At 40.8% G+C, this 13,762-nt stretch overlaps 1 protein-coding gene across 1 annotated transcript in view; it reads left to right on the top strand.

The window, feature by feature from the left end:
- The first annotated feature begins 1,471 nt into the window (after positions 1-1,471).
- The window catches only part of PATJ (PATJ crumbs cell polarity complex component), a 187,062-nt gene continuing 174,771 nt past the window's right edge, over positions 1,472-13,762 (top strand). Inside the window, exons 1-6 of the mRNA XM_063138122.1 lie at positions 1,472-1,542; positions 5,023-5,075; positions 5,162-5,328; positions 8,563-8,757; positions 11,419-11,558; positions 13,060-13,255. Coding sequence (XP_062994192.1) covers positions 5,054-5,075; positions 5,162-5,328; positions 8,563-8,757; positions 11,419-11,558; positions 13,060-13,255 — 720 coding nt within the window. The 5' untranslated portion in view covers positions 1,472-1,542; positions 5,023-5,053. The remainder of the gene's footprint in view (positions 1,543-5,022; positions 5,076-5,161; positions 5,329-8,562; positions 8,758-11,418; positions 11,559-13,059; positions 13,256-13,762) is intronic.

Raw genomic sequence — 13,762 nt, 5'->3', positions numbered from 1 at the left:
TAGCCACACCTGCTACAGCAGCCACTTCTTGGTGGTGCCTAGGAGAGCTTATCAAATTGCCAAAAATGCTTCCAGGCTCAGAAAGGTTGCCTCCCCCTGTTTTAGTCTCACTTTCTAATAAGATTCCCCTTCTCTCTACCTATGCCTTCTTCCCTCAGTATAATATCTTCAGCTAAGGATAATATTCATCCATCTGACGCGGTGGGCTCTGCCAAGTATGAGGCACAAAAAAAAAGCTTATGTCACAACACATTTGTCAGCCTTTAAAGTGATATAAGATTCCTGTTTTTTGCTGCACTAGATTAACAGGACCAACCCTATGGAATTTTCCAGAATTATTATTCCAGTTCTAGTAAAATAATATGTGGCAACGCCTGCAATCCAATGGGACCAGATATGAGTGCATAGAACTCAATAGGGCTTATTTCTCAGATGTGCATAGGATTGCACTGTTAGAAGATTTTTTTTTAATACCAAGAGTGCAATTCTATATATGTTTAGACAGAAAAAAGCCATACAACTCTGCATTGCTGAGGAATCCTGTGAGTTGTAGGACTTTCTTTTCTGTCTAAACATGCATGAGAATGTGCTCTAACTTTAAAATGTGTAGTGGTTTCTTGGAGACAAGAACTCATGAGAGAATCTGGTAAACAACTTTCTGATTGTTGATAAAAAGAAATTCTACTTTTTTTTTCTTTTGGTACTACTTAGCCTAAAGAAGAATTAAGGAGAACTCAAAAGCTTGCACAATTTTGTGGAAGTTTGGCTGGTTTTAATAAAGTTATTGCCCAACTGTGGTATATCCCAAGTTGTAATACTAAGTAAAAGCTAAATTTATTTTTGTTTGTTTTGTTAAAAACGTATTTTTTTAAAAAACACCCACTGACTCATAATTACAGAATGTTTTCCTTTGGCATACTGCTTTTTTTCATAAATAAAGTTACTAATCTAATCAGGCCTCTCTCTTCACCAGAGTATGCATGTATGTTTGTCGGGAATGCAAGGGCGTCTTTTCCTTGATTCACCCCCTCCTTTTCTCCCGTCTTCTTGGAATGTTTTTTTTTCCCCTTTCACTTTTTTGGTCGCAACCCGCTCCCCCTCCCTTTCACACAGACACTTTCCCTAATACTTTCTTTGGCCGCGATCCTCCAAGCACTTTTTTACGAGTCTCCCCTTCCCCTCGTCCTTATGAAAGGCAAGTGAAAGATAAGTGTTTTCAGGATCGGGGCCCTTGAATCAAAAAGCAAAACCCCGAGCGTGACTACACCGCACGGGAATCAACAGGGACAAGAACACACACAGACAGCCCACCCTGCTTCTGGGCCACTGATTTTTATTCCCTTCCACCGCGATTCCGTCTGCACCCGGTTCCCTTTAGTCCGGAGCAGCTCCCCCTTGCCGCCGGCTTCCTGTGTTGCAGGTGAGGTGCGGTCAAAATCCCAACTCTCGTTTCCGCCCAGGTAAGAGCAAGGGAAGAGCCGAGCAAGGAAAGAACCGAGCGAGGCAGCCGGCCCAGGTTTCTCCTCCTCCCCCGCCGACCAGGTAAGAGGGTGTCCAGAGGAAAAGGCGACCCTCCCGCTTCCTGTACTTTACAGTGCCCCTGTAAGGCGAGGGAGAAGCCGCTGCGCAGTCCACGAGCAGGGCATTTCCAGTGCGCGCGCCGCCTACTTCCTGAATGTTTGAAGTTTCGTCGAGAACACTTCGGGGAATCAGTTGCAGCCCTTGGGCCGGGCTGAGTTGCAAAGCCGCCTGGTATAGGGTTTAAGCCTTTGCGGCGTTTCTTCCCAGCGTGCGTGCTTTTCCTTTGAGAGACCCAAGGCGAGGAGTACTTCGATTTGGATCCTAATTTTGACAACACATTTCCTTACTTTGTCGACTTCCTCGTTCAGACTCAGATCGGACAAGGTGGCGGCTGGTTTTTGAAACTTTCCTGTTTAAAGTCTAACATAAACAGTTTAAAGCAGGGGAGAGGGTAAAGTTGAAGCAGTGGCAGGATATTTTCTGCTTGGCCGTAAGCACTCGCGCTGGCATCACGGTTGACGCAGCTGGGCAGCTGCTAGGACCCCAGAAAGTTGGAAGGGTCCACCAGTGCTGACCCCTGACTAACCACTGCACTTTGCACCAGTAATTTATTTATTACATTTATATCCTGCCCTTTTTCCTCCAAGGAACCCAAGGCGGTGTACATAATCTTCCTCCTCTCTATGTTATGTTGGGCTGATAGTCTGTGACTGGCCCAAAGTCAACCAGCTGGTTGGGGCCACCCATGCTGAATGCACCTATTCTGACACATGGCCATCTGCTTCCAAGGATTACTAGCTGCTGCCACTGGCAGAATGGCACCTGGGAGCTTGGTGCCTCCTGGAATGGGTGGTGCCATCCCTCTGTGCTGTGCTGTACAACAGCACCAACGTGTCTTCCTCCCACCCAGATGTGGTGGGCAGGTAGCAGGGCAGTTGCCAACTCACCTGTCAAAGTGAACAGTAGTTGCAAGGAGAAGGCACCTCCTTTTCTGCCTTTTCCCACTCATGTACCCTTTTGCTATGGATGGTGTGGCAGGGAGGATTGGACTGGTAGGGCTGCCCAGAGTTAGTGCATGAGCAAGGATAGCACATGAGCAAGTGCATTAGTGATAGTGCAACGAGCAGCCTCTTCCTCTTCTCACTTGATTGTGCGGTCTCTTTGGGCAAAATTGCACCCAGAAGTTGTTTAATACATAGTTTTCAAAGTTCTGTTTAAATATGGATACATTTACTCACCTAAATTTATCCAAGGCTCTTGTGTTGGCACTTGTGTGTGACTGTTTACAAAGATCTGAGGTAATTCAAAGGACAGTCTAAATGACAACTTAAAAAATTCCACAATATCTTAGCAATCTTATTTAACCTGCACAGAGATGCAAGTCTTATTTGCATGTAAGTTTCCCCACCCGCCTCTAATCGTGAAATCATGGCTAGAAATAACTCTTCCTTTTGTAATTTAATTATCACCGTAGTATCTAAGGAATTCCAGTGAGAGGGTGTTGTGGCACCTTATTTTCAAATTGTCAGCAGGATGAAGTCCAGTTCTGACATGCTTAGCATACAAGCATGGTATGAAAAACTGTGGGATCTATTAATATAAATGCAGTGGGCCCAATCCAGATAAGGGAAGTTGAAGTTAGAGCTGCAATAATGCACACTTACCTAGGCGGTAAACTCAGAGAGGGTTCTGAATAAACATGATGTGGTGAGTACTATTAAAAGCTGTCTGTGGGGTAGTTTTGCTTACTCTTGGATGGTCCTGATTTGGATTAAGTCCATGGGATTCTGGGAGGAGGGGGTTAAATCTTCCCCCCACCTGTTCCACCCCCCTGAAAATTCCACCCCTTGCAAGGACAGGGATTTAAAAAACAACAACAACGTTTGGGGGGGGAGGGGAGGTTTAACTCCCCTCCTACAGTGCCATGGTCCCTATCCAATCATGGGTGCATCCACTTACACAATAAGCAAAGCTATTATACAAAGTTTCACTATGGTGATGAGCAGAATGCTTAGTCTGGCCCTAAGTTAGTTGTGATGAATCCTGTTCTGTTGTCTTCTGTGACGTCACCACCATCTGTGGTGCTACCAACACTCTCTTCCTTATTAAGAGTGAATCTGAAACATGTGTGTGTCTTTTCCAACCTTTGGTTTAATTCCTTTGCGGTTTCATGTGGCCCTTTATTGATAACAAACAAGACCAAGATAGGCATGGTTTAATAGAACAAAACAAAATTTAAAACTTTATTTACCAGGATTAAGATGTTTCAGTACAGCTTGGTTTCATGATATTAAAAGAATGTTTTACATTTTTATAATTTCTTATAATCAGATTTTAAAATAAATATACTAACACTTCCCTCTACCTCCCAGGGTAATTTAACCACCCATTCAATCTAGTGCCCAGTTTCCCTGATTCTCTGAAAGCCAAAGAAAACCAAGTGACGGTTATTCGCTATCTCCACCCCCCAACTGAAAATGGAACAGCCAACCAGGAGACACCTCAACAGCTCAACTTTCTAACTCCCCCCCTCCCATCAACTTTCTATTCCCCAAAGTAGGAGAAGTGTTAAAGTAAATCAAACTTGCAACCAAACATTCAAATATACATGTAAACAATAAAATAAAGGTTGTTTGAAGATACCAAAGATGCAATCTTTAACATGCTTACTTGAAAGGAAATTCCATTGAGCATAGGATCACATTCTGAAATCTGTATAGGATTGCAACTTAAGCATTCTCATTCAGTTGGGCTTATTTCCAAATACACAGGATTGTGATGTTTTCAATGTACTCATAAAAGAAGCCCTTGCTAACTAGGGAAAATTAATAATTTTAGCATCCCAGGCTTATCGGTAATTAGGGCTGCAATTCTAAACAGACCTACTAAAAGAATAAATGTCACTGAATTCAGTGGGACTTGCACTCCTACACTGCAATCCTAAACATGTTTACTCAGATGTATTTGGAGCTGAAGCAGAACTTGTCTTCAAGGTAGGCAGAGCAAAGTACAATTTCTGTTAATGTGGCGGTTGTTCGCCTTAGTTCAATTGTATTGGCAGCGGTGCAAAGCACATTGAAAGGAGCTAGCAATATTTGTGTGTGTTCGTTGTAGCAATGTAAGGTGAAAGAACTGAACAGGAAAATATGATTGGGGATATATACTTTTTTGTATTTGTTAGATCCTCCTTGTGTCCACTATTTAAATAGCCATGAGGATAATTCTTTCACACAGCGTTGTTCAATTTGAGGTGAAATAGTTTTGGGGAAGAATGTTTGTGATGGAAAATCTCCTTTTGCATGCGCTATGCCTTCCTTTTGCACACATTAGGCTAGAGTCTAAGGGAAGCAGTATATACCACAATAGTCTTAAACCTGCACAGACACACACACACTTATGTAGCAATTGTAGACCTAGAAAGTTGTGTGTTTGTCAGCTCTGGTTTTCAGAGTATCATGTTGAAATGCTAAACTTAACTTCCACTTTTATTTTAAAATGCAGATTTTGACTACTGCAACACAGATAAACCAATATGCCAGAAAATCCTGTTGGAGGTAGGTGTATTTGAAAAAAATCACTTGTTCCAAATAATCAAATATTTAACAGCTTTTTAACATAGAATGTTTTGGGGATCCAACAGATAAACAGCAGGTGCTGCGGATTCTGGAACGTCTGCTAATGAAACTTCATGACAGAGGAGACACTTCACAGACTGATAATCTCGCTTTTCTATACAATACAATCAAGAATCCCTTATTCAATCACATCTTGACTCTTCAGCAGTCAGTCAAGCAGCTGAAGGAACAAGTAAGTTACAAAACATAAAGTTTTACTGCGTGCCAATAATTATGTTTGAAGGATGTATCAGTGAAGTATATATTGCCAGCAATGTTGGCTCAGGGTGAGTTTGCATCTTTTGTCAATCCTGTGATAATTGTAGCAGTCAGTTAGTAATGTTAGTTATTGCATCACTAACTATTTTGGATGATTGTTGCTTATGTTATGCAATGTCTTAACAATAGAAGCCAAACTGAAAAGTTTGTAAGGGTGCCCACCCTTAGACAGAAAAAAGTCCAACAACTCCCAGCATTCCCCAGCCTTAGGAAACATCACTCATGCTATGACTGGGTTCGCATGATTGGCTGTTTTCTGGAACAGCCCATGATGAGTTAGAGTGTCATCTGTGTGCTGTTTTTTCCACCCAAGGTGACTTGTTTCCCTCAAACAACTCACCCTGAGAACCAGGGGCTGTAGTAAGGGTTGTTTTACCTATGGTGGGTTAGTGTGTTATCTGTTGCATTAGCATGGGTTATGGAGATCACCTACATTGCCTGTCAGAGAAAACAAAACCATAGAACACACAAAAAGAGGCAAAAAAATAGCACCAAGAAAATTACGTAAAATATTACAAAAATATCTTAATTTTTCATGTAACTTCTCATAATTGGGCACAGAATTTGTGTTCTTCAGTGTGACTGCAAAATCCCCTGGGATGCCAAGCGGAGCCAGCTGAAGGATTGAGGGGGAAGCAGGTTGGAAACAAGCTGTACACTGTGGGTGGTGTGCCTGATTGACTGTTGGGCACATGAACCAGGCAGTGCGGATTTTTTGAAAAGCAATACACATTGCATAGTTAGTTACCCACAATGGGTTGGCATCTCGTGCAAATGTGCCTTATGTCTGACACAGTAAGTCAGAGCAAAGTGACATTTCTCCATTCTTTTAAGGTGAAAAAATATTTTTGGGATATTGCCCAATATGGCAAAACCACATTATTCTGACAGTATCAAAGAATGACTTTGATATTGTGATTACTTTATTGTGGGGGGAGAAACAGCTGCGAGAATTAGGCCAGAGTTTTATTATATTTATACCTTGCCTTTCCTCTAAGGAGTTCAGGGGAGTGTGCTTGGTTCCCCTCCCAATCTTATCTGTACAAGCAACTACGTGAGTTAGGTTAGGTGGCCTGGTCATATGGAGCACTATGTCTTAGATTCTGAACAGAGATTTATCAGGAAACTGATTGAAGTGACTCCCCAAATTTGGAGGGGCTGCACCCTCTGGAATCTGAGAGTGAAAAAGCCTCAGTCAAAATGAACCACCTTTATATAAAGTGTCATTGTTCAATTATTTAAGGAAGAGGTGTGACTCCTATTCTTTACTTAAGCTCTTTTATTGCTTACAAAATAGAGTAAATCTCTATGAAAAATAATATAAATATTAAAAGAATTTAAATGAACCACACAGTGAACCCTCATGTCCTTCATTCTCTATTGTAAGTCTCACTAGCTTTAAAACGTAGGTTCAAGCAGTCCATTCCAGACAGCAGGCAGCTTTCAAATAATGGCTCCCATTCTTCTTAGCCATGTTGCCTTATTAATATTTTCCTTAACCAGAGGTTATTTTGCCCTTAGGTTTAGAGTCTCTAAGCAACCAGCATATCTCAATACTCTGAGCAAGAAGATATGTATTATTACTTCATTTCACTTTGCCGAGCTTCTCAGACACCAATTAGGGAAAACATGGCCTTGTTGTCTTCCAGTTTCTACGAGTTTTCCAACAAATTTAGACAAAACCAGAGAATAGGGCAAATGTTAAAATAGAACTTTTGGTTCGGCATGGCATCAATTTCACTTCCACATAAACCAATTTCTGCTTGTACGGACACAGTGATCAACCATGTTAAATGAAATCAATGTGGCCTTGACATAGGCTGAAGTCGCCCAGTGAGCTTCATGGCTTAATGGGGATTTGAACCTGATTAATTAGTCCTTATCTGACATGTTGTAACCACTACACCACACTAGATGTGGTGGCTTTCATAAGGTTGGTTGAAGGCAATGTATAGCAATGGCCTGGCTGAAGACTGGATCTCTGTGACTGCAGGCACAACCTCTTGTGACAGGGTGGTTGTTAAATTTAATTTTATGCATTTTATTTTCAACAAAATTACATGAACCCTTTTATTTATATTCGGGATGCTCTAGGGAGTAATAAATATGTCATTACAATTTAACCCCTTAATAGCATCACATTTCACTAACAATCATGATACACAATAACAAATATTGCTTCAAAAAGAATCTAATAAGATCAATATTTATTTGTTTGTTACATTTGTATCCTGCCTTTTCCTCCAAGGAACCTCTTTCTCTCCATTTTATCTTCACAACAGTCCTGGGAGGTTGGTTAGGCTGAGAGTTAGTGACTGGCCCAAGGTCACCCAGTGAGCTTCATGGCTATGTGAAGACTTGAATCTGGGTCTCCCTAGTCCCAGTCCAACACTCTAGCCACTATGCTAGACGACCAACTCCCAGTCTGACACTCTAGCCACTATACCACACTGGCTCATGTTGTTTTTTTGTGCAAGGACTGACTAACTGCTGTTTTTGAGACTGCCCAGCATCTTTTCCTTTCAAAAGGCAGATGCTGATCAATTTAGCCAGCAAAGGCTTTTTTTGGGTGTGTATTCAGCTGATCTATTCCTCTGTTTTCCCTTTCCCATGAGTACTTTGCCTGGTGATACTAATTCAGAGAAATCTGTATCAAACGTAATTTGACTGAATTACACAAAAACTATCAGGGAAAAGTGACACATAAAATATTCTGAAGTGCTCTCTTCGTTCTTGTGTGTAAAACATACCTGATGTAGGAAAATGAAGAGTGCAAAATAAAAATAGGGGGAGTAAGGAAAGAGACTGGAAAAATACAGAAGGAAGAATGTGTATCAGTTTGTTTTTAAAGATTAAAGTCAGTAATATGATTATTTCTCCCTCTTGCTTCCAACTGCCTAAGACTACTTTCTTTCTTTTTTAATATTCATACATTTGGCTACTCCTGAAGTAAATAATAAGCCCTTGATGTAATTATTTGTTCTGCTGCTAAATTACACCACTATTCTGGAAAAGTAATGGCAGCTTTCAACATGCAACACAACCTGCCATTTCCCCATTGCTTCCTGAAACATTTATATCCTTTGATATTTTAGTTGTTTGCATAGTAACATAGTTCTGTGTGAATGTCTTGTCTTGCTATTCACAGCTCACATACGTGCCTTCAGATCGTTCCGTGGATTTCGATTTTACCAAAAGAGGTTTGCTGGTGTTTGATGCAGATCCCCATTCACTTCCTAATGGAAACTTCTACATGACTTGCAGCAATAATGATCAGATGGCTCCTCTGCTTCCAAAACCTGGAGCAGATGAGTTTAATTTGGCAATCCAAAGGATGGCAAAGGTAAAGGCATAGCACCGTTAATGTACTAAATATATTTTTTTCCACCTTGATTCTAAACTTCCCTGGTTACTAAATATACATTTCTGTACCAAAGTATGGGAGTATACTTCTTGGTAGTGAGTTCTAAAAAGTTAAGTAATGGAATATTTATGTTCTTAGTGTCTGATGGAAAGGTGGTCACCATATCTTGGAATCATGACATCCTATGTAATCAATGTTATTTTTGTAAAAATGCAGAAAGGGTGCAGCTAGTTCAGTAGCGGATTTCACTCTTACTGTATGTAACATCCTGATGTGACTATATGAATGTAAATTAGAAATCTGCAGTTAAGGTTCAAATCATATATGACACTCGATACCCTAATTTTGCCCGTATTGCCTTTTTAAGATTACAGGTCACAATGCTGCAGTGATGGCAAAAGCAACATATAGTAGAATTCTGCTTTCTGTGCAAGTCTTAAATAAAAGCACAGGTATCCTCTTGGACAACCTTTGACTCCCTAGACTACAGTTCCTCAGACTTTTCCGCAGACTTTTGTCATTCCTCCCTGCATTCCCTCCTCTGTAACACTCTACTGGTTGCTCTGACTCTTACCTTCAGCCATCATTGGTCCTTAGGTTTTTACTTTCTGGGATCTTTTCAGCTTTCCAGGTTGTAGCCCACCCCACATAGCTCCTTATGCAAGGTTTGTAAGAGGGTCAATCTGAAAGCTATCTCTTGTCAGAGAAGCTGGACTGTGAATCTTCTGTTGCTGTTGACTTTGTTCCCTGGATAATTGGAATGTTTCATGCCATCAGCCCAGCTCAGCTAATTGGTGTCATAAATTGTATCCATGGAGGGGCCATGTGTCCCCTTCACCCTGACCTTCCTGCATTGAGTGGGGAGGTCTGAAGAGAAATTGTAACCCCATTTGGCTGAACAAGGTTACAGTCCTCTCCAAGATCAGGAACCCTGTGTATTATAATCTCTCTTCAGGCTTTCCCACTTGACGCAGGAAGGTTGGTAGTGGAGGAGGCAGGGTGGCACTTGTGACCCCTCCATGGATACAATTTATGGAAGACTGAATGGGGTTACAGATCAGGAAACCCAGTGTGATCAGGCAAGTGAGAAGTTTGCTTTAGAGTGGTGCTCAAGGCAGCTAACAGCAATAAAATACATGTTAAAAACAAAATCTTAATTAAAATTTAAGAAACACAGATCCATAAAAACACAATTAAAAATGCAACAATAAAAGAAATAGACGGCACCCAACCAATTAGACCCTTTCAGTTAGCTGCAATCTGGGTATAGCATGCATAGCAATGTGTGCAATAAGAGACCCTAGGCTGTCATTAATAAAGTATGTGGTAACCAGGCACCTAAACCACAGCGCAACGCTGTTCCTGTGTCTGCACAGAATTCCTGTAGCTTTCCAGGCACAAATAAAGTTGCTCGTCTTAAGCTACATAAAATCTTAATTTTCGTGTATTCCTCATATTTAAGAGGCCTTCTTCTCACTTCATTCTTCTGTGTTTTTCTGAATGGTTATGTTGCCCAGACTGTGTCCACAATCTGTTCAACTCTGCATAGCAAATGCTTTCAGAGCAGAGGCAGGCAATCTTTTGGGGCCATCGGCACATTTGGCAGTTTGATAAACTGTTGTGGTCATTGCCACAAAATGGCTACCATGGGAGATGTGACAAATGACAAGTATCCTGCCAAAGGACTGAGTACCAGGCAGAGGTGGGGTCTGAACCCCAACCCAGTAAACAACTCTTTTGATTTCACAATCTTCAGCATCAACATAAACCTATTTCAGAATAATCCCAGTAAGAAAATGTTTTTTTTCCGTGTATGTGTGTGGTTTCAAGTGGGAGAGGTAGACCACCTTGGCATGTGTCAAGAATGGTCACCATGTTGCTTACCCTTGCTTAAGAGATTCTGCGCTTTTGTGTGGCATGGCACGCACCCTAGGGGTGTCTGATGGATGTCACACTCCGTTACATGAGTTTAACGTACATTGTGAGGTTTTAAAAACTGTAAGATGTATTTGTGAAGAAATAGAAAAAAAATATTACTTCAATTCTGACAAACTGGAATGAGATGGGTCATGTTTGCATTTGTGATACAGTTTGGATTCTTTCCTCTTATATGTAAACTTGAATCCCACCAAATGATTCAGACAAACCCGCAAAGTGGTTTACAGGATTGAAACAATAATACCAAAATATAGCATGGGAATTATAAATAAAATGGAAGAGCAACTAAAACCAAGTACCTACATCAGTGCCCTCAATTCATCATCCACTCTGTGGATGAGATTAATAGTTAGAATTTTATTTATCTGGATTGAAATTAATCTTTCTGTTTTGTCCACTTTTCTGGTCATAACACCTATCCACTTTTTCTCCCTTGAGGAGATGACACCCGTGTCCTATATTGCTGTTTTTTGCTTTGTTTTTAAAAGCTCCTTTCTCTAAGAAGAGTAATAGGCACATGGCACAAGTCCTATGTCTGAAAGTAGCTTTTAAATTCTGTGAGATTTGGGGATTTTCACTTCATTGTATTTAAATGCAAGTCCTGTTCTTGTTTAGTTTCAACAAGGGAAGAATTGTATTTTGCAATTGAATTCTAAGAGAATAGAAACAGCTTAGTTATAATATTCTTTTCCCCCTTATTAGGGCAGGCAAATCAACTATATTGATATAGAGAAGCCATTTAATGGAGGCCTTGGATTTAGTGTGGTTGCTCTTAAAAATCAAATTGCTGGAGAAGCTGGTATCTTTGTCAAGGAAATTCAGCCAGGAAGTATAGCAGCCAGGTAGGTTTTTTGGTTTATACTGTCAAGATTTATAAACATATCACCAGCAGAATGAAAGATATGAGATTCTTCTTGTTGTTCTTAAATACTGTTAGAATTGCCAAATGATGAATCTTGGAACTATAGGGTTAGTTCCAGATTAAGAGTGTAATGCTATACATGTTTACTCAGAAGTAAGCATTGTTGAGTTCAATGGGACTTACTCTTAGGAAGGTGGGTAGAGGATTGTACTGGTAGTTATACTTGGAATAGTCTCACTGAAATCAATGGAATTTATTTCAGTCATAGGTGTGTATGACTAAATCTGGAACCAACCCATTGAGTTGCAAGATACAAAAACCTGCTGTGTTGAGTTCTCTTGTTGTAAGGCAGGACCATTCACCCACAGATCAGCTGATGTAAACTGGAGTCTACAGTGTGCTACGATTCATTATGGAAAGTTTCCTGCACAACATGTAGCTCGATAGGATGAACACAAACGAGACAGTAATAATAATACTTAACATTTATATTGCCCTTGAACACTTAAAGAGCCCCATATGCATGATAATACAATAACAATGACCTGGTTTGCATGTAACGATAATCCATGGTTTAAACATGGGGCGTCATGCATGAATGGGAGAGAGCGGGAGGCTGCCTTTCACGTGCATGCCACTTCTGCTTTCAGTTGGCTCATTTGTAGGTTGTTAGCGTGATGTCCAACCCAGACACTTTAGGTTGTTCATGGGTTAAACAACCTAAAGTTAACACATCGTTTGTTCTTAGGTTAACTTTGGATTGTTTGACCCACATATAACCCAAAGTGCCTGGGTTCAGACACTACACTAACTACATGCCTGCGAGCCAATTGTGAGGTTGTTTACATAAACTGGAAGTGGCTTGCGCACTGTTACATGCAGACAGTTCCACTGTAACATGTTATTTCCGTATTTCATATGGTGTAGATGCTGAGAGATACCGGCTTCTCTAAGATCACTTTAGTGAGTTTACGGCCAGGGTGAGATGTAAACTAGTGACACTGGGTCACACTTTTATCCACTATGAGCTTTTCTTCATAAGGCATTTATTGTGCGTTCATGATTCTCACTGTTGTTTATAGATTCTTCAGATGACATCATGAGTCTCCATTTTCACTTCTGTTTTTCCAGAACACTTTCCTGTCTTTGTTTTTAGAATGCGGAAAATGGTGTATTATTTCTGAAAGTGCTGTTTCTACTTGTATATTTGTGATATTCTGCTATACCACAGTGCCATGTAGCCGAAAAGCACAGATCTCAATTCTGCGACCAAACCAAAAGTAGATACAGCAAATAAAAGCCTTATGTAGAAAACCTCTATATAACACCAGCTAGCACCACATGGTACACAAAAAGGCAATCCCAATATCCCCATGCCACATACAAACATACTTGTGGGAGTGTTTGCTTCATCTTTTCTTTGGGAACTTGTTATGGGTTTTCTGCAGCCCTTCTTAAACATCTTCTATGCTTTATCCAAGGGATCAAAGATTAAAGGAAAACGACCAAATATTGGCCATTGATCATACCCTGTTGGATCAGAGCATTTCCCATCAACAGGCAATTGTACTTCTCCAACAGTCCACAGGTTCCTTACATTTGATTGTGGCCAAAGAGCCAACCCGAAGGAGCAGTAGGAACTCAACTGCTTTAAGTGATGTTACTTTACCTGAAATGGTAAGTTATAGTTCTATTAGAATCAGCTTTTAAATGATAAAAGTTTCAAACACATTGAAGGGGCCAAGGTCCCTCCCTGTGCTTTTGATGTGTGGGCAAACAGAGGAATACTCTTTGGCCTTGTGTCTTGCATGAAAGCTTTATAGAGGAATTTGCCTGGCCATTGGTGGAAACAGAGCTGGAATAGACAGAGAGAAGGGACTTATGCAAAACCACAGACCAGAGTACAAAACAGAGATGGCATTTGTGAACCCACCCATGCCCCCAATAACCCCCTTCAACAAATTTTACACTCAGACAGTCTAGTCCTGCTTAGATCCTTCCCAGAACCTCCCCAAATGGTTCATAGTTTTTTTCTGTCTGACCCAACAAAGAAAGAACATATCTATTTCTCCCCTCACTCATGGCTTGACCATCTGTAACTTCACCTGCGTTCTCCGTGCTTCCTGGCTCCCTCTTAATGAGGGGTAGAACAAAGCCACAGAAATGATAAAGATGGGCAGCAGG

The sequence above is a fragment of the Elgaria multicarinata genome, chromosome 1 (genome assembly GCF_023053635.1).
Source record: "Elgaria multicarinata webbii isolate HBS135686 ecotype San Diego chromosome 1, rElgMul1.1.pri, whole genome shotgun sequence".
NCBI classification, from domain to species: domain Eukaryota; kingdom Metazoa; phylum Chordata; class Lepidosauria; order Squamata; family Anguidae; genus Elgaria; species Elgaria multicarinata.
The sequence above is the reverse complement of the archived record's forward strand: the minus strand, read 5'-3'. Positions and strand labels throughout refer to the sequence as shown.